Source organism: Barbus barbus (genome assembly GCF_936440315.1).
Source record: "Barbus barbus genome assembly, chromosome: 25".
In the NCBI taxonomy this organism is placed as follows: domain Eukaryota; kingdom Metazoa; phylum Chordata; class Actinopteri; order Cypriniformes; family Cyprinidae; genus Barbus; species Barbus barbus.
This window is the reverse complement of record NC_136753.1, coordinates 27,672,419-27,699,538: the sequence shown is the minus strand read 5'-3', so window position 1 is coordinate 27,699,538 and position 27,120 is coordinate 27,672,419. Positions and strand designations below refer to the sequence as shown.

Below are 27,120 nucleotides of genomic sequence, written 5' to 3'. Positions count from 1 at the left end.
AGTAGCTGTAGTGATTGGGTTTAATCTCAGCTGAGCGCTGAGAAGTGAATGAAGGGTTTAGAGCCTCGCTGCTCCACCACGTCTACATCTGAGACCTGAGCACTGTTGCATCTTCCCTCAGGTTGTGGTCTGATCTCGTGAAGTTGTGCGTTTGGAACTCTGGTTTGGACCAAACTGGCTCTGACATGCACAGAGGAAGACTGTATTGCTCTTTCATAGCTAATGAAACTCAAATTGTGTTCTCAGTCTTGCATGTTTCTTCTAAGATTCCTTATAGGTGTGAGTTGTTGTTGTCACGCGGTATGAGTGTGGAGGTATGAAGTCAATGTGAATAGAAGCTCAGATCAGAGAGTTTGATGAGAAATGTTTGTTTTATATCGAAGTCTCTGACTTTTGATTGCAGTTTAAGATCTTTCATGAACCCTTGTATGAGACGCATAACTTGGGTTTTCCTGGTTCATGAATTTATCTGTTCATATATTCACTTTTCCATCCATCCTTCTGTCCATTTATCTTTCCATCCATCTGTCCAACCAATTCCTGATGCATAAAATCACTTTGCAATCAATTCAGTCTATTTTTTTTTTCATTTAATATCCTGTTTAAATTGGAAATAGGTCACACTATGGAGGTAAAATAGGTTGCAGATGCCATTACATTTTGATTTTAAAGACATTTTTTGCTCAGACTTGGATTGAAATGCAAAATAACCATATTTATGTACTATATAGTTGAACGGGCAGAGAATTAACCATGCAGTGTGGTGCATACCTGTTATTTTAGTATTCTATTAGTTACTATTATAGTTTTCATTAATAGCCTAAATTAGTTTTTGTTTTTATATTTTCTGTTTTCATTTACATATTTGTTAAATTTTTTTGTAATTTTGTTCTGTTTTATATATATATTTTTTTAGATTTTATTTTTTATTTCAGATTTAGTTATTGTAGTACATTAGGTTAAACTAAGTGAAAATTATTATTTTTTTTTAAATTGGCTTGAATAGGTATAAGAGTTTTTTTTATATTTTATCTGAATACAGTTTAATGTTTTTATTGTTTTTATTTCAAGTAACAAAAATGATTTTTAATGGTTTGAACTTTAGCTAACATTTTATATGTGTGAATATACACACATTACAAAAAGTAACAGTAACAGTATTCAGTATATACTGTGCTATTATGCATTCTGTTCTGAACACAGCCATTGTGTGTGTGTGTGTGTGTGTGTGTGTGTGTGTGTCTGTGTGTGTGTGTGTGTGTGTGTGTGTGTGTGTGTTCTCCTTGACTATGTATGTGAGTGATTATAGTTGCCCTTTGAGTTACTGTGAAAAAGCAGTTATGAATATTAAGGTTTTTCATTTTTACAGCTCTTGTAAGGGATTTTATATTCCTGGAATGACTGAAATAAGTGAGAGAGAAGAGAGAGAGAGAGAGAGAGAGAGAGAGAGAGAGAGAGAGAGAGAGAGTGAAAGATGAGAGGGAAAAGATGGCGTGAAATGAAAAAGGAGGTGAGAGAGGAAAAGATCTATCTGCCATTGCCTTTGGTTTATAAGCCATTTGTTTTGTGTATTGATGTCATTTCCCATGCAGGACGGGTCACGTGCTGCAGTTTAATTCTGTGGGTCAGAGGTTTGGGGATTGTTTAAATCCCTGTAATAGTAATGCTGAAGCGTGCTTTAGCAATCACACCAAATACTGTCTGACAGAGAGTGATGGAGCGCAGGAAAGATGGACAAAATGAGCAAAGGAAAAGAAGATGGATAGATAGAAAGGAAGTTAAGGCAATAAGAGGAAAACAGCAAGACAGTACAAAACAATAAGTCTGAGAGATTGAATTGCTGTGACACAGAGATGAGAGACACGATTACTGATCAGACAGATAAAGAAGCCATATTGAATTTTCACTCTGCACACTTTTGCTGACTTTTAAAATGCCACTTTGATGTCTGCAAACTCCAAGACATTGTCTTAATTAAAAGAAAAATATGAAATGGCATTCACAACATTTTTATTATGCCATATTTTCAACTGAAATAAAATACTGAGTAAGAGATGGGTGAATTTCATGAAAACAAAAACTGGGAAATAATATTTTTTGACAATAAAGAGAGTCTTATTGTCAAGAGCAGCAATTTCATTCTCGTTACTGTAAAAAAAAATATTAAAAATATTATAAATATAAAAAAATATATGTATAGTGTGAAAATAAATGGGCCTAAAATTTTGTTCATTTTATTAATGCAAAATATAATTTTCTATTTTTTGTCTTTCAGTAGGCTAAAATAAGAAATGTTTTCCATTCTATTTGGATAATAAAAGTGGATTATGACATGAATTCATAAATTATTTTCATTTAAGAAAATATTTTATATTCCATTTTTGTTTCTTTACCTGTATGAACTTGCTGAAATAATTTCAGGCATGAAAATGTTATTACATGTTTAATGAAGGATTATAATTGTTTTAAGAACATCTTTCATTGATGTATTGTGTGCAGAATGACTGGAGAGATTTATTAAGACAGGACACAAGAACAGTTCTGACTTCACTTTGTCTTTATGTATTACCCAGCGAAGGCCAAGCTAAACATGCTTGACAAATTTGCTCTCTACTGTAAATATTGCAGCAATCAGAAGTGTCATAGCTGTTTAACTGTGCATGTGTGATTTGTTCACAGCTTAGCAGTCATCAATCAGTGATCCAATGGCCCCTCAGAGTTAAATGTCAGCTAATGTAGTCTTGACATTAACAGCGAATGCCCTCAGGTTAACCGTACCGAGCTTATATTCAGCCACAGATTTTAGAATACTATGAGTGTGTGAGATACAGTCTGTCACATGTAGCTTTGTGTAACCGAGCCGGTTAGGTAGTTAGTGTAGACAAGCTGTGGCATTAAACTAATAATCGAGGTGCTGAATTATTTATTTAATACATTTCTTTCTTTTTCTTTTTTTGCCTTTCCAACTTTAATCAATTTATTTGTTTGTAAACAAAAAAAGTTTGAAAACAAAACAATGGATACTATTCATTCATTCCTTTCCAGCTTTATTTATTTGTTTCCCTTCCCAAATTTAATCGATTTAGTTATTTATAATTAATGTTTTTTATTTTTTTGATCCCATTCAGATTTAATTAATTTAGTTATTTGTAGTCTGAAAGCAGACAATAAAGTAAAACAAATTTAAAATACTATTTATTTAGGTTTGTTTGTTTATATATTTTGGATTTCCAAATGTATTCAATGTAGTTGTTTGAAGTGTGAAAAGCAAACAATAAAATAAAGTAACATAAAATAAAACAATAAAAGTAAAGTAAAATAAAACTGGGTAACAGAGTTCTGTTTTTATTCAGGAATCAGGTTCAGTTGCTTTTGTGGATTTCTCCAGGTGACTATATTTATTTATATATTACTAAATATTTTGTATTCTGACACAAATCCATTTTGTTCATAGTCTGAACAGCAACTAAATAAATATGCTTCAAACCACATTCCTGTTTGGAGTGAATTTGATTGAAATCTGATTTATTAAAATGTATTTCATTCTGAATTGTTAGATCAAAATTTGCTTTCAGGATACTTCGTACACAGTGCACATAATACAGATAGATTTCACTCATTTTTTACTCAGTCCTACTCCTTGTTTCAAACTTTGCAGCTTTCGCGAATCGCTATTTAGTAAACAGTGAGTGTGTAATTTTGCGCCTCTAATGGCAACAATAACAGAGCTGCAGTGATTTTGATCATTGCCAAACATTGCAGCTCTGTTTAGTGCTGCAGAAATTACACGCACTAACTTCAACAACAAACATTGCTTTACACTTAATATCTTGCACCAATTTGTTCCATATCAAATGGAGGTCTTACTTATAATCTTACTCATAAGCACGACTGTGACTTAAAATGCATGAAAAGCATAGGATGGCGTACAGATGTGGATAATGTCCCTCACGCAAGTCTGGCCAATAAGACATAGTGTTTAATACGGTTTGAATTGGCACCCTGGAGTGGAGTGTCATTTGGTGCTTGCATTACTCCTAATGGTGTAGCCATTAAACGCAACTGCCATTGAATTAGACTCACCTCTCAAGCGCTCGCTCTGTTATTTCTCTAACGTTAGGTACATTACCGCAGCCAGCCTATTAGTCGTTTAAGCCGCAGTTTGAAAGCTTTCAAATGCAGTCAATGAAAGGTATGTAATTTATATTTTCAAAGGCTTTATATGAGGGCTCTTTTGTCAAGAGTGGAGTGATGGAGATCGTCTGGAAGTCTGCCCGCGTTCCCACTGGAAACCAGTGGGAGTTTTTGCACTTCGAGCCCGGAGACGGGCGGCAGGTGTTCGTGGGTGAGTCTGGACGCAGATCAGGTGAATCTCCCCAGGAGAATCACGAAGAACAGGGCTTGAGAGCGTGAATCACCTGTGTGGGAGCTGCTCTGATTACACTACGTCCGATGGTGTCCGAAAATGGAGATTGAAAACAATATCGCACCCCCACGCATGATTAAATCAGTAGCTCACCCGGAATGGAATATTCTGGCTAATATTTACTCGCTCTCATGTCGTTCTAAACCATTCTTTCTTCTGTACTGAACAAAAGGAGATACTTAGAGGGATGTTCACGCTGCTCTTGCCCAAAAAAGGCAAAAAAGCACTGTAAAAGTAGTCTTGCATATATGTATTTGACAGATTCTTTGGACTTAGAGTGCATTCAAGATATATTTTATCAGTTTGTCTGTTGCACAAGAATATACCCCGTGATTTTTCAGGGTTGGTGCACTGAAACACATTCTCAGATCAGAACTGAATTAGGGGCGGGCGCTATACCTGTATAACTTGACTACCGGTATTATGTTGTGCCATAATATGGATTTTGCTATTCCATGGATACCGTTACATATTCATAGATTTCATTGGATGGACAGACAAAGATTTTTTTCCCTGCGGTTGTTACTGCTTCATCAGAGAGAGAGAGAGATGCCCTGCTTGATTGCACATAAATCAGAACCGGATAGTTTTTGCTCCAAACACACGATCAGCTTTTCGGAACTGCACACAAACTGGATTGCAGTAATTTCCCAAAATGTAATTTGTGTGGTAATATTACTAAGTCTGTATACGGCCGTTAACGGAACACTCTTTTTTTTTTTTTTTTTTTTTTTACAAGTTAAACAGTTGAGTTTTACAGTTTTTGAATCCATTCAGCCGATCTCCGGGTCTGGAGGTAGCACTTTTAGCTTAGCTTAGCATAGATCATTGAATCTGATTAGACCATTAGCATCTCACTCAAAAATGACCAAAGAGTTTTGATAATTTTCCTATTTAAAACTTGAATCTTGTAGTTAAATTGTATTAACCAAGGAACTTTGCTGCTGTACCATGGGTGCAGCAGGCGCAATGATATTTATGCAGCGCCTGAAAGTAGTCTCCAGCTAGGTAACTAGTTATGATAGTAGTCTGAAAGTAGTCCCCAGCTAGGTAACTATATATTATGATATAGCTGGGGACTACTTTCAGGTGCTGCGTAATATCATTGCGCCTGCTGCACCCATGGTACAGCAGCAAAGTTCCTTGATTATTACGCCAGAATGAGAGTATAGTTCCTAGCCATATCGGCCTAGAAAATCAACTTTCCATTTTCCGTCGGCCTTGGTACACGATGTAACTACAGAAGAGTCAAGCTTTAAATAAAAAACTTATCGAAACTCTTTGGTCATTTTTGATGACCAAATGCTAATGGTCTAATCCGATTCAATGATCTATGCTAAGCTACGCTAAAAGTGTTACCGCCAGACCCAGAGATCGGCTGAATGGATTCAAACACGGTAAAACTCAACTGTTGAACTCTAGGGGAGTTGTAAAATGAGCCTATTTCCAAAAAAAGTGGAGTGTTCCTTTAACACAGGACAGAGACGCAGAACACGGAGAGAACATATAGAGAAAATACTGTAGCAGGCAGCGCAAGATCACTGTTCACAATGATCGAAATATAGGAAGAAAAATATAAATAATGAATTGGGGGCAGGGGGTTAATATGAATGAGTATCTGAAGGGAACTCTCTTCAGAAAACTTTAGATGGCATTTTCTTTTTCTCTTACCTCCGTGTTCATAAGTGCAGTGTAGAGCAGCTTTATTTACAGCGATGACCAAAGGAACGCTAAATTGAGGCCATAAGCGTCATCTGCTGTCATAGAGTGAATTTGCATGTTCTTTCAGTCCATTTGCTGTTTTTCTTTTGCGCAGGTGTCTTATGTAGCATAATTTCACACATCTAAAGTCAGACCATTCTATTTTTGCCTTAGATCTTGAAATCATGTTTTTTTTCTAGCTATATAAGGCTAAAATACATATTTTGCCTGTAATTTAATTTAACTAAAAGTAATTTACACTAAAATGTGATTCCAATTCTTTTTTCTCATATGGCGATATAATATCGATATCGTTTGGACAGTGGAAAATATTGTGATATGAATTTTAGCTTGTATCGCCCACCCCTAAACTGAATTGAAAATGCCTTGCAGAATTGCATTTCGAATTTTCTCATGGAAGAATAATTCTGGTTTTATACAATCAGGTTTTTCAAGTGGATTCATTGATTAATTGATTGACTTATTTATAAAATTAATTATGTTTTTTACACATCCAAAATAAATAACAATAAAAAAAAATAAAAAAATAAAATTAATAAAAATAAATTATTTTATATATTATAGATTTTATTATATTAATAATTCATATATTATAAATATTACTATTAAAACATGATTATAACACATATTGCTATTAATAGAAATATAAAATAGAATTAAATTATTTTAATATAAATTGTACATATAATTACTACCTGCACCAAATCACTTTCATATCTGGAGTGAGTTTGACTGAATCGTTTCAGTCTGAATGGCCAGTTTTTGAACTTGTGCACAAACTTATAGTAAATAGAATTCAAATGTAGAATGCAAATTAATTAAAATTCAAAGAAATTCATAAAACTAGAAAAGTAAAGTTTGAATGTCTGATAGAGATATGGACAGACGAACAAACAGATAGACATTTAATTTCCCAAAGTGCATCTGTGTTGAATTTCTTTCAATTATAGTACTCCAAATTCCCATAAGGATCATTCCGGTTTAAATTTCTGTGTAATGTGATAATTCAGCACATTTTTTTGTTACCCTGTATGGGAAAGAAATGGAAGAATTTCATGTCCAGTTGTCCTTTCATTATTTTGCTGGCATCTCAACTGTGAACCTCAAGCAAAGTGGCTCTCGTTAGAAGAACAGCTCGTTCAAACTCTGGAGACACAGTCTGAACAGTTCTAGCGATTATTAGTAGAAAAACGTTTGCCAGCTTTCCTCCGTCTTTATCCGGGCAAACTCACTGATCTGCGGTGCCGTCTGAAGCTGTCAGGTGTTCGTTTCTCTTTCATGAGCACAGGAAGTGAGAACTGCATAGGTCAGATAAAAACTCCACTCTCACTTCCAGATGGGGAGAGCATCTTTTCCACAGTTTTACTACGATCAGCTACTTATAAAATTTGCATGCTCCACATTTAACCAATTAGTAGTGCTGATGCAATCAATATGCAACCAATTAAACACATGCTTCCTTTAGACGGCAACATGTTGGACTGGAGTCTGTGGCTGCAACTCAGAATTTCCTGCATCCTGTTGGGAAAAGTGCAATAGCTTGCAAATTTAAGTAGGAATATCCCACATCTCACTTGAAAATATTACGCTGCATCCTAATTTGCAAACTTTGCATTCTACTAACTTAGCATTAGTGCATCATTTGGTGTACTATTTTCAGAATATGCATGGGGTTTGGACTAATATTGACCATACAGGTGTTACTTATTAGCATTGCATCAAAAAAACATGATTTAAGATTGTGCATACTGCTAAGAATGCATACGCAAATTAGGATGCAGCCTAATATTGTTTGTACTGTAACACCATGGGTACTTTAGTTCATTGTTGAGATTTAGAAAATAATGAAGTGTACTTTATTGCCTAATATTACCCAAAATCTTGGTGTGCTATATTATTCGGAATGGTTATTTTGTATTAAATGTTTCGCAATAAAAAAAAAAAAAAAAGATGTTTTAGATTACCTAAAAATTTGTTCACAAACGCTTGCATGCAAACACAAATAGTATGCAACAAAAAGCTTTTTTTTCATATGAAAACACTTTGATGACTATACTATTGTATGTCCTTACTTTTTCAAACTACATACTCAAAAGTACATACTTGCCATTATCAGTGAAGCACATACTTAGTGTGTAGTAGAAGAATGCAAATTGTGCCGCAGCCTGTGAGTCAGTGTAGTGGAAAGTGAATCTGTTCGTGAATGTAGATTTCTATGAAACATCTGTCACACTGACTTTCTGGGAAAAGTTTGCTGACATATTGAGCAGGTTGAAGTGAATTATCACCATTAGCACAGAGGAGTGGGTTGTTTCTGTAGAGCTGGAGCTTTTCAATGATGATGACGCATGTAATGAATCTATAACATGCTGAGCAGCCCACGTGTTCTGAGAACTGTGTCAAGAGACGATTTGTCCTACGTTAAAAACAATACATCAAACACTTTATGTAAGATTTGTATGATTCCAGTGCTGAATTTTTTTGTGCTCATTTGTAAAGACTTTTTTTTTCTCCCTGTTATAACTTGAAATGAAGTAAATAAACTGATTAGGCAGCATTTCCATAAAATAATAGTATAATGCATATTGTTTTAGATAAATTGCAATAATTGCATTGCATTTTATCTCGGATAAAATATGAAGCTTGTTGACAAATACTTTGGAAAAGCGATTCCTGCAGTTTGGCGTGCTGCTCTCCATCTAAATTGATCAAAATCATGAGCTAATTTGTTTATAATTATTATGAATTATTATTCGTGCAGCATGAGCTCATATTAATTGAGAAACTTTGGAATATTTGTACTTTTAAAAATTCATTTCTCACACCTCATAGCCTTTTTTAAATTGAGCTAGTGAAGATTTAAGACAAAAAAGTGTTTGAAAACGTGGATGGCTCCATCATTTTGAGTCACTTTGACCCAGAAACACTTTGAGTTTTAAGCTCTGAAATAAAAAGCAAAGTCTCAGCCATCATTTGAATAATGATGCGTCTGCAACAGTTTGAAGTAGAAGCATAAAAATAATCATTCAGATTTTACTTAAAAGCACAAAAAACTTGGACCAAAAAATGATGGACCAAGTGGTGGTCACTTACGGGACCTAAAATAAACTTTTTACCTTACCTTCATACACAATTTTACCCAAAATCTTGATGCTGATTTTAAATCAATTTTCATTTTAGATTTCAGACTTCAGGTCATTTGTGTACTGTCACCCGTGATCCTTCACCTTTGACATTTGTATCTTTCTTTCTTTCTTTCTTTCTTTCTTTCTTTCTTTCTTTCTTTCTTTCTTTCTTTCTTTCTTTCTTTCAGAGATTGGCTAAAGAAGCTGAAGACATCCAACGGGAGCATTCATGGCAAGATGCAATCAAAGTGAGAATATGATTTGCTTTCTTTCAGTATTTTATTAATAATTAGACATTAGCAGTTTCTATGAATAAGTTTTATTTTAGTATCATTGATATACTATTAAGGTTTTTAGTATAATTTAAAATTTTATTAAATTGTTAAATTTTTTTGTTTTCATTTTAATTTTTAGTAAAAAAAAAAAAAAAAAAGTAATTTAGTAAAAGTTTTAGTATTTCTTTTGTGCATGAAATAATGTTTTTTATTAAGGTTTTATTTTTATTTGATGAGAAAAAACCTGCCATGTAAGACCTTTCCAAAGTGGGTGTGAAAGGTTTGTAAGATAGATAGATAGATAGACTGACTGATGACAGAAAGACAGACAAGCTAAAGCTGCTAATGTATTGACATGCCTGCAAATCCCACACCTGCCTTGCTTTTTTTCCATAGCTAAGTTACAAGCTAATGTTAAGCGTATCAGCCGGGCTGTAAGTATATAGGCGCACAGTTGCTTTGAAATAGTCCCTGGTCTGGGACGCCCCATTGACTTCTCACTGAGCCTATATTTCAGTGCAATTGCCTGGCTAAGTTAGTCATGTTGTCAAATGCAAGAGTAACTCTTTCATTGAGAGCTCCTTGAGCAAAACCCCCGGGCGCCCTTGGAGGGTTGGAGCTCAGATGCCACAGCAGTATTATGAGGAAAAGTCTGAATCTGTGAGTTTATATGCAGTGACAACTGAAGGATTGTGCAGATCGCTGATTAGTTTGATAATCTGAATGTTAGCAGACATTTTGCACTTGTTAATTCCTACAAAAAGTTACTGTGGTGGTACCATGCTAAACTTTATATTTGATAAAAGTGATATAGTGCATGGTAAAGTGATTGTATTGATTATTTTTTTTAACATGGCTATATATATATATATATATATATATATATATATATATATATATGTAATCTCAAATTATCCAAAATATTTAGTAAATTAACATGCAATAAAAGGAGTGAATGTGATGTAAAACTTAATGAATGATGGCTATTAACTTTTGGCAGAGTCTGTTTTTTGTTTTTTTAGAGCAGGCCTGTTCATGGCTACAAAAACAGACACCATAGCAATGCATTCCATACGTAGAGACACACAGACATAAACACACATACATGACATACACACACACACACACACTGCTGTGTGATGTCGGCTGTCTCCAGGGAGACCGTGCCTTGCTGTCATGCTACACTTCCCACAAATGGATTTTTAACCCCGTTGCTCCCGCGGGATATTTGAGAAAAGGCTCTAAAACTAATAATTATGAGACCTCCTCTCTGAGAGCCCATCTTTATTCATGGCTGCTTAGCCACTAAAGTCAGCAGTGAAGGAGGGAGGCAATGGAGGACGCAGGCCGCTGTCTGTCACCCCGCATGCATGAGGCCGCATCAGCTCAAATGACCTGACAGACTTCTGATAGACTACAGATTATATTATACACACACACACACACATACATAGTTTCTCCTGTGTATCACCAAACAGTGACTGTTTCGGAAGATTTTGTAAAGACTTATTTTTGAATGAATCTATATTCTAAATGCATGTTATTGATCTTATTGTGAATGATTCATCTATGCATATGTTTTATTTAGAATGTTTTTTGACCTTGTAATCATTAAGTTGGTGTGGAATGGAAATTGACCCTGCGGTTGACCACAATGAATGTGGATCACAGCTGAGATCATTTGAGAGTTTTATGAGAAATATTTCTCCTCATTTCTACTGTAATGTTTGTTTCTTCATCAGAACAGATTTGGAGAAGTTTACCATTACATCACTTGCTCACCAGTGGATCCTCTGCAGTGAATGGGTGCCGTCAGAACGAGAGTCCAAACAGCTGATAAAAACACACAATAACCCACACCACTCCAGTCCATCAATTAACATCTTAGTGAAAAGCTGAACGTTTGTGTGAAACAAATTCATGATTAAGATGTTTTAACTTCAAACCATCCCTTCTGAATGAAAACACCATAGTTTATAATTCATAATAATTTGCCCTCCAGTGAAAATTCCATCTCCTGTTGTCCTCTCTCATCAATATATTTGTTAAGTAATGATCTGGACTGTTTTCAGTTGTAAATGGTGCATATTTTGTGTATATTTCTCTCCTGATTCAGGCAACACAACTTCATTGGAGAAAGCAATATTATGAATAGAGGACTTGTTTGAATTATTTAAAATGTCTTAAAGGGGTCATCAGATGCAAAATTCACTTTCTATGTTGCTTGAACATAAATGTGTGTTGGAAGTGTGTGTACACATCCACCCTATAATAATACAAATCCACCCAGTGTTTTTTTAAAACCCCCTTTCTCAATTTAGGCTGTTCTGAGAATCCTGTCAGAATGACGTAGTTCCCTACAGGCCGCTCCCACGATAGTTGATTGACAAGACCATCTTACCTTAAACCCGCCCTGAGTGAGCTGTCATCAGTCCATCATTGTGTCAACTCCGGTGCAGGGGAAGACAAGATGGCTCCGATTAAGCGATTGAGGTGTTTTCTTGTTGGATGCAATAATGGATATAGCAGTCGTCATTAACTCCCAACATCTGAGCTGCTGAAGACGCAGTGGATTAGTTTTGTTTTTGATGGGAATGTGCTGATTCCTGATCTACCTAAATGCATCTATGTTCACCCGAATCATTCGTAATACAGCTTCACCTTCAGAAGAAGGTGTTTAAAGGATTTTTATGAATCTTTGCAGATCACGTTTCATAATAGTGTGCTAGTTAGCTAGTTTCACAACTAACTGCAGCTAACGTTTACAGTCTGCTCGTCACCCCACGGAAGAGAGGGGCGGGGTCAGCAGAGCTCATTAGCATTTAAAGGGACATACAACAAAACAGGTTGCTCTGAAAAGAGCTGATTTTGACAGGGTAAAAAAGATACATTTTAACCAAAGTATGTTATAGACTTTTCATTAAGACCCTAAAGAATCATATCAACTTGTGGAAAATGGGCATCTGATGACCCCTTTAATGATGGTTTTGTTTCTTACAAACATGCAGCTTTTCACTTCACAAGATGATAACTGATGGGCTGGAGTGGTGTGGATTACTTGTGGATTATTGTGATGTTTTTATCAGCTGTTTGGACTCTCATTCTGACGGCACCCATTCACTGCACTGGATCAATTGATGAGCAAGTGACATAATGCTACATTTCTCCAAATCTGTTCCATGAAGAAACAAACTCATTTACATCTCGAAGGGCCTGAGGGTGAGTACATTTTCAGCAAATTTAAAGTGTTGGATGAACTATTCCTTTAAGTGAAAGTTTAAATTTAGCCTGATTGCTCATTGCTTAGAGAAACAATTGAGACGTTAATGAGAAAGTATTTTTAGACTATTGAAACCAATCAAAGCACAAACACACATGTGGACTTTTGCTTGTTTTCTAATGTTAAAGGTCAGAACTGTGGCACGATTCACATTTTTCCTTTCTTTTACAGTCTGTCGTTCCTTTGTTTCATCACGTCTTTCGGCTGTCTATTTTTGCAGTATTCATTTAGCCGTCTTTCATATACGGCATCTCTCTCTCTCTCTCTCTCTCTTTCTCTCTCTGTTTTCATCACTCTCTCCTCTCCGCTCACCTTCCTCTTTCACTATCTCGCTCTTTCCTCTCGCACCTCCCTCTTATCTGTGCTCGTTTCTAATCAGGCGTGAAAACAGTTTGAAAATATCATATTGTTGCAAATACTGCAATTGAATCCTAATGGCATGCGGACATTAATAATGTATTGCAGTGCTGATTTCATTTGCCTTTATAATTAGGCCAGGTAATGAAGCACTGTAGGGGCCAAACCAATTCACCGTCTTCACGGGAGAGACAGGAACGAGAGGAGGGGCGTCGAGGATGCTGGGATGCGGCGAGGGGTCTCTCCATTTGTGGGTTTTAGATTGGTAACAGTTTGGCCCTCTCTTTTGGAACGACGCTGTAATTAGATTAGTCTCACATGCTCTTTAGCACATTAGGAGTGCAAAAACACACGCGTCTCAGAGCGGCGGCTTGAGGAAATACGAGAGATGGAGAGAAAAAGAGGCCGTTTGTGTCACACGGATCAGATGCAAAAGGGTAACGTGCTTAGAAATAGTGTTGGGGAAGCTAGTTTGAAGTAGTTAACGTGCACTTACATAGTTATCTACACTAGTCAGAGGCAGGTGATGTTAGTGGATGGATGCTTTCATGGAAAGTTCAGATAAACGAATCACTTATTCATTGTTTTTTTGATTCAGGGTTATTATCATTATAGTTAAATAAATAAAAACTTTTGGAACTTAAATTTTAACGTAAATGTATAAAATATATAAAAACAACATTTCTTGTTTTAATTTAGTTTAACTTGATGTATTAAAAAAACTAAAACTGAAATAAAAATGAAAACTATGCAGACGAAATGAACTACTAAAAATGGCAACACACAATAAATGACTAAAACTTTAACTAACGATAAAATAAAAACTGAAAATATAAAAATAAAATCTGGTTTCAAATAATAAAAACTACAATAGTATCTTAATGACCTCAAATAACACTAGTTATCTTCTTTTTAAAAATAATATTTAGATAATTATTGTGTTTTTGACTGTTATATACATTAGTTCTAGTTTTTAACGTCACTAATTTGTATTAATGTAAATTTATCTGTTTAGTTCAAATCAGTATTATTTATATACTATTATACAATTTTCAGTTTTCATTTTAATAGAGGAAGTTTTAGTAAATGTGCTATGTACTTTTGTAATTTTTTATATTACGTTTTTTATTTCTATTTTGTTTTATTTTCAGTTTTAGTGTTAGTAATTTTAGTATATCAGTCTATACAATCAGTATATCTGTTTAATTTTTATTAAGTTTTAATAATAATTTGAATTCAGTATTAATTTTAATCTTATATTCATACTTTATTTTTAGCTTTATTTCAGTTAACAAAAATATTTTTTAAATATTTTTAAGTAAACAATAACAACACTGATTTAAAGCACTGTGGGATTCTCTCTAGTGACACCTGCAGTTAAAAAATAAAATTGCTATTTAAAATTAAAGTTTATTACTGAGATAAAGTGAGTTTGTTTGATCGTGTGATCTCATTTGACAGTTTAAAAAGATTTAGCCTCTTTAAATAATTTCACTGCTTTTATTAGAAGCTTGTTCAAGAGTTTTGCCTGTATTTTAACTACTTTAAATAATGGGTGGTTTTAAAGTAGCTCTATGATATGATATGATATGCATACGCTTGTTTTCTGGGAAATTGCCTTCCTCTTATGGTCACAGCTTGCATTAAAGCCCTGACACAAATAAAATGTCCTTTAGTGTGCAGCTGCGTCTGTTTTCTTAAGTGTATTCCCATAAACGCATCCTCGTGTGTGCTTCTCTATGCATGGCCAACTGTGGGAAGGAGAACACCTGGCCATCTGCGTGTGTTTGCGAAGCTCTTGTTCGGTACCTGCCTCAGTCCATCTGTGCTTTGTGCTAACAGAGGTGACATCATCGGCCCAGATTCCCAGAATACCGTGGCTGCTGTTGCCGTAGCGACCAGCAAGGCAGCTCATACTTCATTGCGCGAGTCACCATTATTTTGCCCCACGCGCTTCCCCTGATGGCCAGACATCGCAGCTGCCATACACACTTAATTACCATGACAGGCGTGATAGATAACCGCACACCTCATCTGTTCAGAAAGTCCTGCGTCTGTCCTCGCATCACTCTGTCCACATCACTGTCCTCAAACAATGAGACATTTTACATAAACACATCAGTTAATGACGTACATTATGCTGCATTAATGTGCTGAATAAAATATTCAACTTATTATTTTTAAAGATTCAAATCATATTAGTAACTTGAAAATCTATTGAGAAATATTGCAGGTATTTCTCTACTTTATTTTCCTGGAAAAAATATTGAACTCTGTATTTTTAAAGTTGGAAATCATACTAGTTTGTTTATTTTTAACATGATGATTTATTTATTTATCATTTATTTATTAAGGATCATTTCATGTTATCAATACCATGTTAGCATTTTTTTGGTCCATTTTATACATAATTAAGTCAAATTAAAATACATATTTTAATTTACCTAAATTTTACATACTTATACATTTAATTTATAACAAATATATTGCATAAAATGTAAAAATTATATATTCAATTAAATAAAATATAAAATTACATACTCTATATTGCCAAAAGTATTGGGTCACCCCCTTCTAATGAACATGTTTGACTACTTTAGTAATTTCTATGAGTACAAATCTTAACGTTTAAGCATATAATGATATTCTAGGGAATTGTGTGCTTCTAATTGTATAACAACAGTTTGGACAGAACCCTTTTCTATTCTAACATGACAGTGTCTCTGTGTATAAGACACGGTTCAAAAAGACATGATTGATTGAGTCAGTGTGGAAGATCTTGACTGGTCTGCAGAAAGACAAGTCCTGATCCCAGCTGAACACCTCTGGTGTGACTTTATATGCAGACCTTGAGCCAAAAACTCATCACCAAACACCAATGACTTGTACATAATGGTACAGTCATTTTAGACACGTCCAAAACTGTTGCAACAGAGATGGCAATACAATTTTTAAATACATGAATTATGTTTCCATCTTTGTTGCCACAGTTTTGTTAGAGCCTTTTTCTGTTCTAAAGAAGGGGGTGTAAAAAATATTATAATAAATATGGTTTTTTTTATTATTAATTTCTAATGAACAGTTAATACAATTTTTAAATAATGTAATATATAAAAAGTGTCAGAGCTTAATCCAAGCATATTTCTGAAAGTCAAAACATTCACAAGACACTGCATAACAGGCATGACCTGGCTGTCCTTGTCAATATAATGGCATGTGAATCATCAAGATAGTTGCTGTAGCACTGGTGTTAGCATTGTATGATTTCATATCATACGATGTATAGTGTTTGATGTGTTATATTTGTTTGTCCAGCCACCCGTCTCTATCCACAATACAGAATGAGCTGTTTGAATGCAGCGCTTGTCATGTTTGACCACAGTATCGAGCTCTCGCGGCTCGGCTTGTAATAACAACAGCGCTAGTCGTGGCACGCCGGCCTTTTAAATCCATCTGAATGCAATAGTGTGTGAAATAGTCGTTAAATTCTTTTATTGCAGTCTTATTTCTCAAGGTCGTTTAGGCTAGCCTCTCTGTCACAATTGGTTTGAGAGCCATTTCTTGGCTGATTAATGCGATTGTCTCGTTTAAACTGGTGCAGGCAGCACAACGACTACCAAAAGACTGAATCTCCTCCGGCTCGGTGCCCTGCCACTGTTTCACTGGATATCGTAATACCATATTAAATACGGTTGACGAGGCCCTGTGAGAAGAATAAACAAGGACTCTGTCATATCTAGATCTGTACGTGATGAGAACATGCAGTTGTCTTTTATATCTGTCAGGCATCATGGTTTTCAACAATGTAAATGCAGTTGATTCAGTAGTAGTTCAGTAGATTCAGAATGTTTCTGTTTGCCATTTTTATCCAGGTTCCTCTGGTTTTATTAATGAGTTTGCTAAGTTTGCACACACACACACACACACACACATATATACATGCACTCAGTATAATATTATAAAAGTATATAATATTGGGAAAAAATATTTGATTGAATAATATTTTATGTATGAATATACTATCATTTATAAAATAATAATGTATATACTGTACATTTATACATTTTTCTTTTTTTGTCAAATATTTTTTATACCTCATTTAATATTTTAATTTCATAATAAATATATTTTATGACATTTAAAAAGTATGGAGAATATATATACAGTAAATACAAGTGCATACATTTATTCAGTGAATGCTTCATCAAACTAATTCAGACCTGCATCTACTTAACGATTCATTTTAAAAGATTTGTTTGTGAATTTGGCCAGTACCATTTGATGCACATTTGCGTTGACATAAAGTGAAAGTGCATAAAAATAAAAGCCGGGTCTGCTGTAATCGCACACTGTAGCTGCTTTTTAATAAAGCTCTGCAACATGCTATTATGATAATAGCTACATTTGTTTTTGCTGCGCTTAGCACTAAAGTAATAACTATTTTCAATGTGGCACAACCCATTAATGCGGCTACAATCGTCCCATCTCTACAATTACAGCTCTATTCATTATCACTGAATGCGTTTGGATGGTTTGGTACATATCTGTTTCTGCTAGCGTTATCAGCGTATGTCGCTGTACTTGTAGCTGTCAGTGTGAAGGTAAAGAGCTGCGAGGAAGCCCAGGCCTGTTTGATTAGATGTGTTTGAAGGGTGTTGTGCGTAAGACAGCAGTGAGAGGAGCGAGAGAGAGAGAGGAGGAAATGATGTGCACTTTCCATCCAATGTGTCAGCAGTATGTATGAAATGCATTAGCGCTAATAGCTGTGCCATTAGAGGAGAGGAGAGGAGAGGAGAGGCGCTCTGTGCTGAGAGAGACACTGCCGTCTTCCAGGCCATTTGCCATAATCATCATTCTGTAATCAATCAAGCCTTTCATCAGAAAACAAGACGCTTGCATTATTTTCAAGCAGTTCTTCTTTTGACATTGCATTCAAGAAATTCTCCCCACATGTGTTTAAATATATTTGGACTTTAGCTTCATGTTTCTACATATGAAGTCGCTCAGATGTAGTCTTTTAATGAATGAATGAATGAATGATGCATTTATATAGCGCCTAATTATGTATTGCTGTACACACCCAAAGCGCTTTACAATCATGTGGGGGGTCTCTCCTCAACCACCACCAGTGTGCAGCATCCACTTGGATGATGCGACGGCAGCCACAGTACAACGGTGCCAGTGCGCTCACCACACACCAGCTACAGGTGGAGAGGAGAGAGTGATAGAGCCAATCAAGTGGATGGGGATTATTAGGAGGCCATGATAGACAAGGGCCAGTAGAGGGAATTTGGCCAGGACACCGGGGTTACACCCCTACTCTTTACGAGAAGTGCCATGGGATTTTTAATGACCACAGAGAGTCCGGACCTCGGTTTAACATCTCATCCGAAAGACAGTGCTTTTTTTGACAGTATAGTGTCCCCGTCACTATACCGGGGCGTTAGGACCCACACAGACTGCAGGGTGAGCACCCCCTGCTGGCCTCACTAACACCTCTTCCAACAGCAACCTAGTTTTCACCGGAGGTCTCCCATCCAGGTACTGACCAGGCTCAACCCTGCTTAGCTTCAGTGGGCAACCGGTCTTGGGCTGCAGGTTGATATGGCTGTGGCATATCAGGAATCTGATTACAGTATGTACTGTATGTATGACACAGAATTACATTTTTAAAGATTTGTTGGAAATTGCAGTGAAATCATAATTAGCTAGGTATAACTAGGTTTACTTTGCATTTTTAAAGGACAACTATTATGCCCCTTTTTACAAGATGAAAAATAAGTGGCAGGTGTTCCCAGAATGTGTCTGTGAAGTTTCAGCTCAAAATACCCCACTGATCATTTATTATATCATTTTGAAAATGCCTGTTTTGAGTGGAAGCAGAACCACGCTGTTTTTGTGCATGTCTCTTTAAATGCAAATGAGCTATTGCTGCCTGCCCCCTTTTCCAGAATATGGCTCTGCCTTTACACCTCGTCTCGGATAATCTGCACATCTCTTTGGTTTTATCATCATGTCTATTGCGCTGAAATCATGAGTTTTAAAGCCATATCAGTTTAAACTTCTGATATACGTTTTTTTGACCGCACAGAAAGCGGCTGTCACACAGCATGTGAGTACTAAACTAAGCTCTCTTTCATCTCTTATTGCACTTAAACTGTCAAGTACACACAAGTTTATGTTAAAATCACACAAAAACAATCTGTTATGTCTGCGAAGGTAAACAGCTGGGAAAGAAATCGCATGTTTATATTAGTTCTGTGTATCAAGTGACAGCAGCATAATATACAGTGCAGTACCTATACTGCTGCCTACACTGATAATATGACCCAAACAATAAATTAACAACACAAAATCACTTATTGCTCTGGACTGAATAACTTCTATAGCTTTAATAAAAAGACATTTCTTATTTGAATGCTGCTTTTAAACGCTGTAGCGTGGAGATAAACATGGTGGATTGTGTGCGACTCACTCAGGACGGGGTCTCTGCTAATACAGCAGTGTCCATCAACAATTGTGGGTGGGGCTTGTAAAATGTGTTGCTGTACAGTTGCTATGGTGTTCTGATCTGAGTTGAAACACTATATCCCACAATGCAATGCAACCTTCTGTTTCCCTAAGCAGTATTGTATTTTTTTATTGATTTATTATTTGATCAGACTGCCTGTTTTACATTGGGTTTTTTGATTATTTAGACTCCTAAATAAAGCACTGTGATAATGTAACTGTACTACAATTTGACATTTTTGTCAAAAAAGATAAGATAGTAGTATGTACTGTAGTATGAAGTAGTATGTACTGCACAGTATGCTAGTATTCCATTTCAGTCAGAGTCATGTACACAACTCAATGTATTCGACAGTCATACATGATCAGTAACATTAGATGCCTGAGGGAAACACTTCTCACTTTTCTGTCATGTTCATTTGGCGACGCTCTCTCCTCTGGAGGGTCAGTAACACAGGCTGTGGTTCCATTATCTCTCCTGTGGAAATGCCTCATGCCTCCAGAAGCTCAACCTACAGCTATAAAGACTTACAAAGAGTTCACGGCTCCTACGGCCCTCGACATCTGCGTTTCACAACCGGCAGCAGATGGATTTCTTAGAAATACGGCTCTGTGAAAAATTGCCTTAAACATTTAAGGAATTCTGTCATCACTTACTTATCAAGTAGTTCCAAACCTGTATGAGTTTCTTTCTTCTGTTGAGCATAGAGGAAGATATTTTGAAGAATGTTGGTTACCAAACAGGTGATAGTAGCAATTGACTACGGAAAAAATTATATGGAAGCCAATGGCTACCGTCAACTGTTTGGTCACTCATTGAGCTGAACTAGAGAATTGAATCAGTCTGATTCATGAACAAATCATTTAGACCAGTTTGGATCAATTGATTCATTGTAAAGATTAGACTCAGAAATATGATTTCTTCATGTTCCTACATGGCTAGGTCTCTCGTTTAAATCTGATCCTCACACAAAGCTGTTTTATTGATTCAAAAGAATTTGCATGGACTTTTATGGTGTTTTCATGTCCATTTTGTCCCCAATTGTAATTGCAACAATCTTCATGTGTTTCACTGAAAGTCATGTAGGTTTGGAACAACAATTGATGACGAAATTGTCATTTCTGGCTGAAGTTAATACAGATAATGTGAAAACTGTCTTTAAAATTTGAATGTGATTGTTTCCTTGACAACTCAGAGAGCTAATTCACTCAATGCTTTAAAAAAAAAAAAAGCATTGTGAAGATGGTGATTAAAAAACACAATTTAACATTGTGTGAGAGTATCAAGCTGACAGAAAATTAATATATAGCACTATAAAATGAGAAGGAAGTATGACAGCAAGAACAAATTCACAGCCACACACTCTATGCGCTCAAGGACGTAAAAATGGAAGAGGTCCAGAATGGAGGTTGTTCTTATACATCTCTACTTTTAGCTTGATTAAAGGTCTTAAAGATGGCCCTCTAAGGCTGGTAATGTATTCAATGGCTAATGGACCCCAGGCACTTAGAGGGGCCGGGGAGAGAGAGCGGCTCTCGTTCCACTTTGAAGAGCCAATTATCTCAAACACAGTTTTTATTGTGGCAGAACTGCACTGCTTGGCTGCAGGGCAAAGCTGGCACCAACTGTAGTACCGATACGTGCCATTAGTGGTCAGAGATATGGACGTACTGTACAGATACCGGAGCACACTGGGAAAATATGCCAAGAAATGACAAAATTATACACTATATATATTCATATTCAGAGGTCATGTATATTATATTTACTTATTTATAAAATAATATTGTTTTTACATTTATTCAATTAAGAAATAAATTTAATGTATTTTATTAATTGTATTAAATAATACATGTATTTATTCTAAATATTGTTATATCATTATATAATCAGATTATATTTATTATATTTTATTTATTTAAAAAATGTTGGCAGACAAAATGAAGAGATCATGTATGTTATGTTAAATGTATTTATTTATTTAAATTTATCTTGTTTATTATCCACTACATATTGTTGTTGTAGTATGCATTTTTATTTCTTATTTTATTTTATATTATTTGAAAAATGTTGGCTGATAAAATGAAGTGATAATGTATGTTATATGTATTTATTTTGTTTGTTTATTGTACTCTAAATCATGCATTTTATTTTAAAAACTTTGGCAGATAAAGTGAAATGATGATGTTACTAGTGGTAAAATCATGGCAGCTATTACTTTGTCACATTTGAATGCATTGCATTGTGGGATATATCATACTGTGCATGTAGTAGGTCATCTGCGATGCACAAAGCAAACCTGCATACTGGGCACAGTGTACATACTGCATACTGCTAAAATGGTGTATGTAGTATGCTATTGTGAGATGTGCTGCGAACAGCCTGAGACATATAAGAGCCTTTTTCATGATGAAATGATTCTTAATCTCGTTCCATACTTTCAAGTCCAGCACACATCAACATGCATGTCGTCTGCACGCTCTGCCTCCAGTGGTTGCCTTGGTGACCCTTCAGCTTTTGTAATTTTAGCATCCTGATTGGAGTCGTCTCTGTAATTTACTGGAGTGTCTCTCCTCCAGGTAGAAACACTCAGGCTGCTTTAGCTCTCAGCCTCCTCTGCACTCCTGCAAACCACGTCTTCTCTCCGGGAGCCATCACACTTCTGCATGCTGAAGATGCGGTTAGCTTGTATCAAAGTCAAGGAGAAACAGAAAGGTCAAAGAGAAAGAAAGAGAGAAACTGACTCTGTATCTGCACCGCATACTTTCAGTCCTAACTCTAGATCACTCGTCTTCACTTCTACTGTCTGCACTTTTGCAACTACAGGTCGTTTCAGCCAAAAACTCTGTGGTGAAGAGCATTTCTTACTCTCTAGTTCTTTAGAAAACCTCCTGCATTGGATGTGAGGTATTTGTTCACTTAAATCATGCAAAAAATCTCAATGTCATTGCATTAGATAACAAAATAGAGTATTAGTATCTGCTCGAATGCTGCTCAAAAACTTTGCATTTCTTCATATTTGTTTTGCTCAATGTCTTTGAAGTTCATCAGATTACCCATGAACATGATCCAATAAATCTTCAAGAATACAATTTCTACTTTTTATCTTGGATTTCAACAACAGGTTTATCAATTCAAACCTAACAGACATCTTTATTTTGCAATATTTTGCTTGCAAGGTTTGTGCTTTACTAACTCTCTTCAGTACAGTATATTGTTATATAATGCAATAACATCTAGACATTTTAAGTGTGACTTGAAGGAATAGTTTGCCCAAACATAAAAACTACCTGAAATTTTACTCACCCTCAGGTCTACCAACATGTAGATGAGTTTGTTGCTTCATTAAAACATGGCCCGGTTGCATAAACTGTTTAGACTAGTCTTAAATAGTTAGTCATCTAGTCATTTTTTTCTTCAAAACTGGTCATAACTGTTTTAATTCAGTTCTTAAAAGGTAGATTGGTCTTATTTGTATTGGAAAAGTAAAGCTCCGTTCACACTAAGCGACACCCAACGACAAAGCGGCACGATCCCATTCATTTTAATGGAAAGCTGGCGAGTGACAGCGGCCATTGGCGAAGGATGGGGCATGTCCAGCGACGCGACAAAGTTCAGAATCCTTCAACTTTATGCAAATGAAGAGCGACTTTCGGGAGGGACAGCCAATAGGAAAGAAGACAGAGCTCATGTGATCGTTCTCCACTCAGCTAAGCAGTGACATAAAGATGGAGGAGAGGCTGATCCTTGCTGTCAACATTCATTTTTGTTTTTATGTACAGATTCAATTCATATTTATATTATATTTAGTCTTTTGCCTCCAAAATGTTTGTATTTAGCGGCAAGAAAACTGATTTGCTGTCAACATGAGAATACCCACTAGCGACCTCATTGCCAGCCGTTGTGGCATGCAGCGAGAAAAGTCGCTGCTAGTGTGAACGCATCTTAAAACTGATTACCCCTTGGCAACAGCTAGTTGGTCAAACTAGTTTTTAAGATACATCTTATCATGGTGGCTAAGTTTATGCAACTGGCATCACATTTGTGGAAATGTAGCATTCCATAACTTGCTCACTAGTGGATCCTCTGAAGTGAATGGGTGCCGTCAGAATGAAAGTCCAAACAGCTGATAAAAATATCACAAGTAATCCACAAATAATCCACACCACTCCAGTTCATCAGTTAACATCTTGTAAAGAGAAAAGCTCCCTAATACACCAGCATGTTTGTTTAGAACTGTTTTTGTTGTAAAAATTGCTTGATTTGTGCATATTTCTCTCCTAATTCAGACAAGATGACTTTTTCACTGGAGGAAGCGTTATTGTGGATTGTGGATTTTGGCCAGAAGCAACAGTTTGAAGTAAAAAAACATCTTAATGATGGATTTGTTTCTTACAAACAAGCAACTTTTCACTTCACACAATGTTAAATGATGGACTGGAGTGGTCTGGATTACTTGTGCATTATTGTGATGTTTTTATCAGCTGTTTGGACTCTCATTCTGACGGCACCCATTCACTGCAGAGGATCCATTGGTGAGCAAATTATGTAATGCTAAATTTCTCCAAATCTGTTCCCATGAAGGAACTAAATCATCTATATCTTGGATGGTCAATTTTCAGCAATTTTTCATTTTAGGTGAACTATTCCTTCAAGTGAGCGAATACTTTTTGGGGCCCCTGCGCTGCTGCTTTTTTACTTTAATCTCTAAAAGACCTTATAAAGATGGCTATAACACATTTCTTGATGAGATGAGAGTTCTCTGAATCTAATGTGCTGCGAAGCATGTTCTGAGAAACGCTATTAGCCCCATGTATGTAATTGCAGTGCAGTTCTCATCTTGGCGCCTGAGGTCTCGTCTTATTACTTGATTTGTATCCCTTAATACCGGCTTTAGTAACTGCCACTTACACCACATGTGCACTTTTTTGAGTCGCTTTAGTAAGAAAGCATCCGCAGAGAACATAATTGTAAATGATTGCGCAGTCTCTATAAATCGGAGGAAAGTTCCCTGGCCACGAGGAATTCGGCCGGACCAAATAAGGAGACGGGGCTCAGGGGTTGAGGTGTCTCTAAAGCCTCTCCATCAATCCCTCCATACAGATCGATAGCTCCCCAAATCCACCTCGCCACGCTCTGGAAGACAACAGCCCATCTCATCATACGCTAAACCCCCATGAAGGCTTTCTCTCCGTCTCTGTGTCTGTGTGTGTCCAAGGCTGGCGGCGAGGTGAAAAGAGAAAACTAGCTCTTTTGAAAATGGTAGAAATGGCACACATTCTCTCACGGACATTCACAATGTGTTAATGAGGTTTTTAACACTTGCATCGGATTAAATGGTGCTGTTTGCGGAGTCATTTTGTCATAAATTTGATAGTCGCAAGTTAAGATACAGTAAAGCGCCACATGTTGATCAACCATAATCTTCTGCTTCTTTTAGCATAAAGTCATTTGGAAAACAATCAGTAGTTTATTTCACAGCTAGTTATTCCGTTGATGCAGCGTTGATTCAAGTACTGCAACAATTTAATGCATGTTTGAAAGTTCAGCATAAAAGCAGGAAGTCTTGACTGTTTTTCTTGCTTGCTTTTGCAAGAGAACATTGTTTATCAGGTGGAAAAATTAAGAATTGGGACCTGTTTTTCATGCAGCTTGAGCTTTTTTCTTTTGTTTATCATCCGGCGTTGTTCATGCTGAGGCAAATAACACAAAAATCATGCTTGCTTCTGTGCCACACTAAAAACTAAACTGAAATTACTTATAATGAAACATCATTTATCTGTCATTGCTTATTTTATAGTCTCAGGTGTCTGAATCTTTATGGATGTTTTGTGTGGTTTTAGAAAGTGATTTTTGCTGCAAGATGTTTTTTTTTTAATTCCCAAAATTCTTTTTACAGTGATGTTTGCTAAGAAGGCATCATTTAAAACTACCATTGCTTAAACTTTTTTTATATAAAGCGGTAACCGTAACTATTTGTGCTTCAGCTGATAAATCCCATTGATCTGTATTAAAAATAAATGCTTGCTGTACAAAAAAGTATGGTGCAACCATGATGTTTTGAACATTTATTCTTTACTAAATAATAGTTTTAAACTTTAATTCTTTTCTCTCTCTTTTTAATATATTTATTTTTTATATGTATTGTTTCTTGTTTAATTTGATCATTTTTGATGAAACTATAAATTTGTCTTAAATTTCTATAGAATTGTATTATTTCTTAATAACTTACTATCTCCTCTGAGTAATTGTGTGAGATATGTTAAAATCCAAAATAAAATAAAAATTTAAATATTTTTATGTAAAAATGTAAAACCTTTTTCATTTTTGTATTTATGAGTACAATTTTATTTACAACACAACTAAAATATATAAAAACCGAAATAACATACTTTATGTGCCATTCCTTTTTTCATCTTCATGGTGTTTTTTTTATTTTATATAATTTGCAAAATATTTGGTTTTCTTTGGCTCTTGCTGGTAGAGAGTGTAAAAACAGACAGTATTCAAGGGAAAACCTGTTTTGACAACCATTTAAGTGGCTGTCGTATTTATAAATATGTTTCGCCCCTTCAATATTGCTGGACGTTTTGAGCACATTCACACTTTTCAATTGTAAATGATATCCCTGGGAAATAGTAACAGCCATTTGCATGGTGATTACAGTGTGTGTGTGTGTGGATGATGTGGATATGTGTTGTTCTGGTCGATGCGTATGTGTATTAAATGAGCCTATAGTGCATCTGGACTGACATGCATCCATATATTTCTCTCTCTCTCTCTGTGTCCTTGACTCGATGTGTATCCTCTCTAAAAGGTTGCCTATGATTTGGATGTTGTCTGCAGATTTTATGGACATCGCTGAGTTTTGATAGAAATGATTACGGGGTCGCAAATAACAGGGTTATGACGGCAGCGGCTGATTGTTGATTGGCCGCTCTCAGGACGGCTCTGAAGAGGGCCAGGGCTATTTGGCTCTCTCCTGGAAAAGCGCTCATTTAAAAGCATTTTTAAATAAGGATAGAAAGAGGGGAAAAATAAACAAATGTTAGGACAAGATGTGCTAAAATAGTGAGGGAAGATGCATTTAGTGTGAAATGCGTCAGTGCTCTTAAAGCTGTTGTGATCTGTTTATTATTGATGATTGTTAAAGATGGCATCAAAAAACTATTAATTGAATTCATTATTACATTCTTTTACTTTTTTACTGCTTCCCTCAAACTACTTTTTTTAAACATTTTTTAAATTGTTTGTTGAAATGTTACATTTACCAAAATGTCTTTGTTTTATAATTAATAATAAGAAATTAAAAACAAAAAATAAAATAATAATAATAATTGTTACTATTCATTGTGTACTTTTTAAAGTTTTTTTTATAATTGATTCTGATATCATTAAGTTAATGACTGAGATTGGCTTTATTA

The 27,120-nt window shown here is 35.7% G+C and overlaps 1 protein-coding gene across 1 annotated transcript in view; it reads left to right on the top strand.

Annotated features, from left to right (window-relative positions):
- The window catches only part of LOC306844558 (voltage-dependent calcium channel subunit alpha-2/delta-2-like), a 227,081-nt gene that overhangs the window by 101,032 nt on the left and 98,929 nt on the right, over positions 1–27,120 (top strand). The window contains exon 4 of the mRNA XM_079376781.1: positions 9,462–9,521. Coding sequence (XP_079232907.1) covers positions 9,462–9,521 — 60 coding nt within the window. The remainder of the gene's footprint in view (positions 1–9,461; positions 9,522–27,120) is intronic.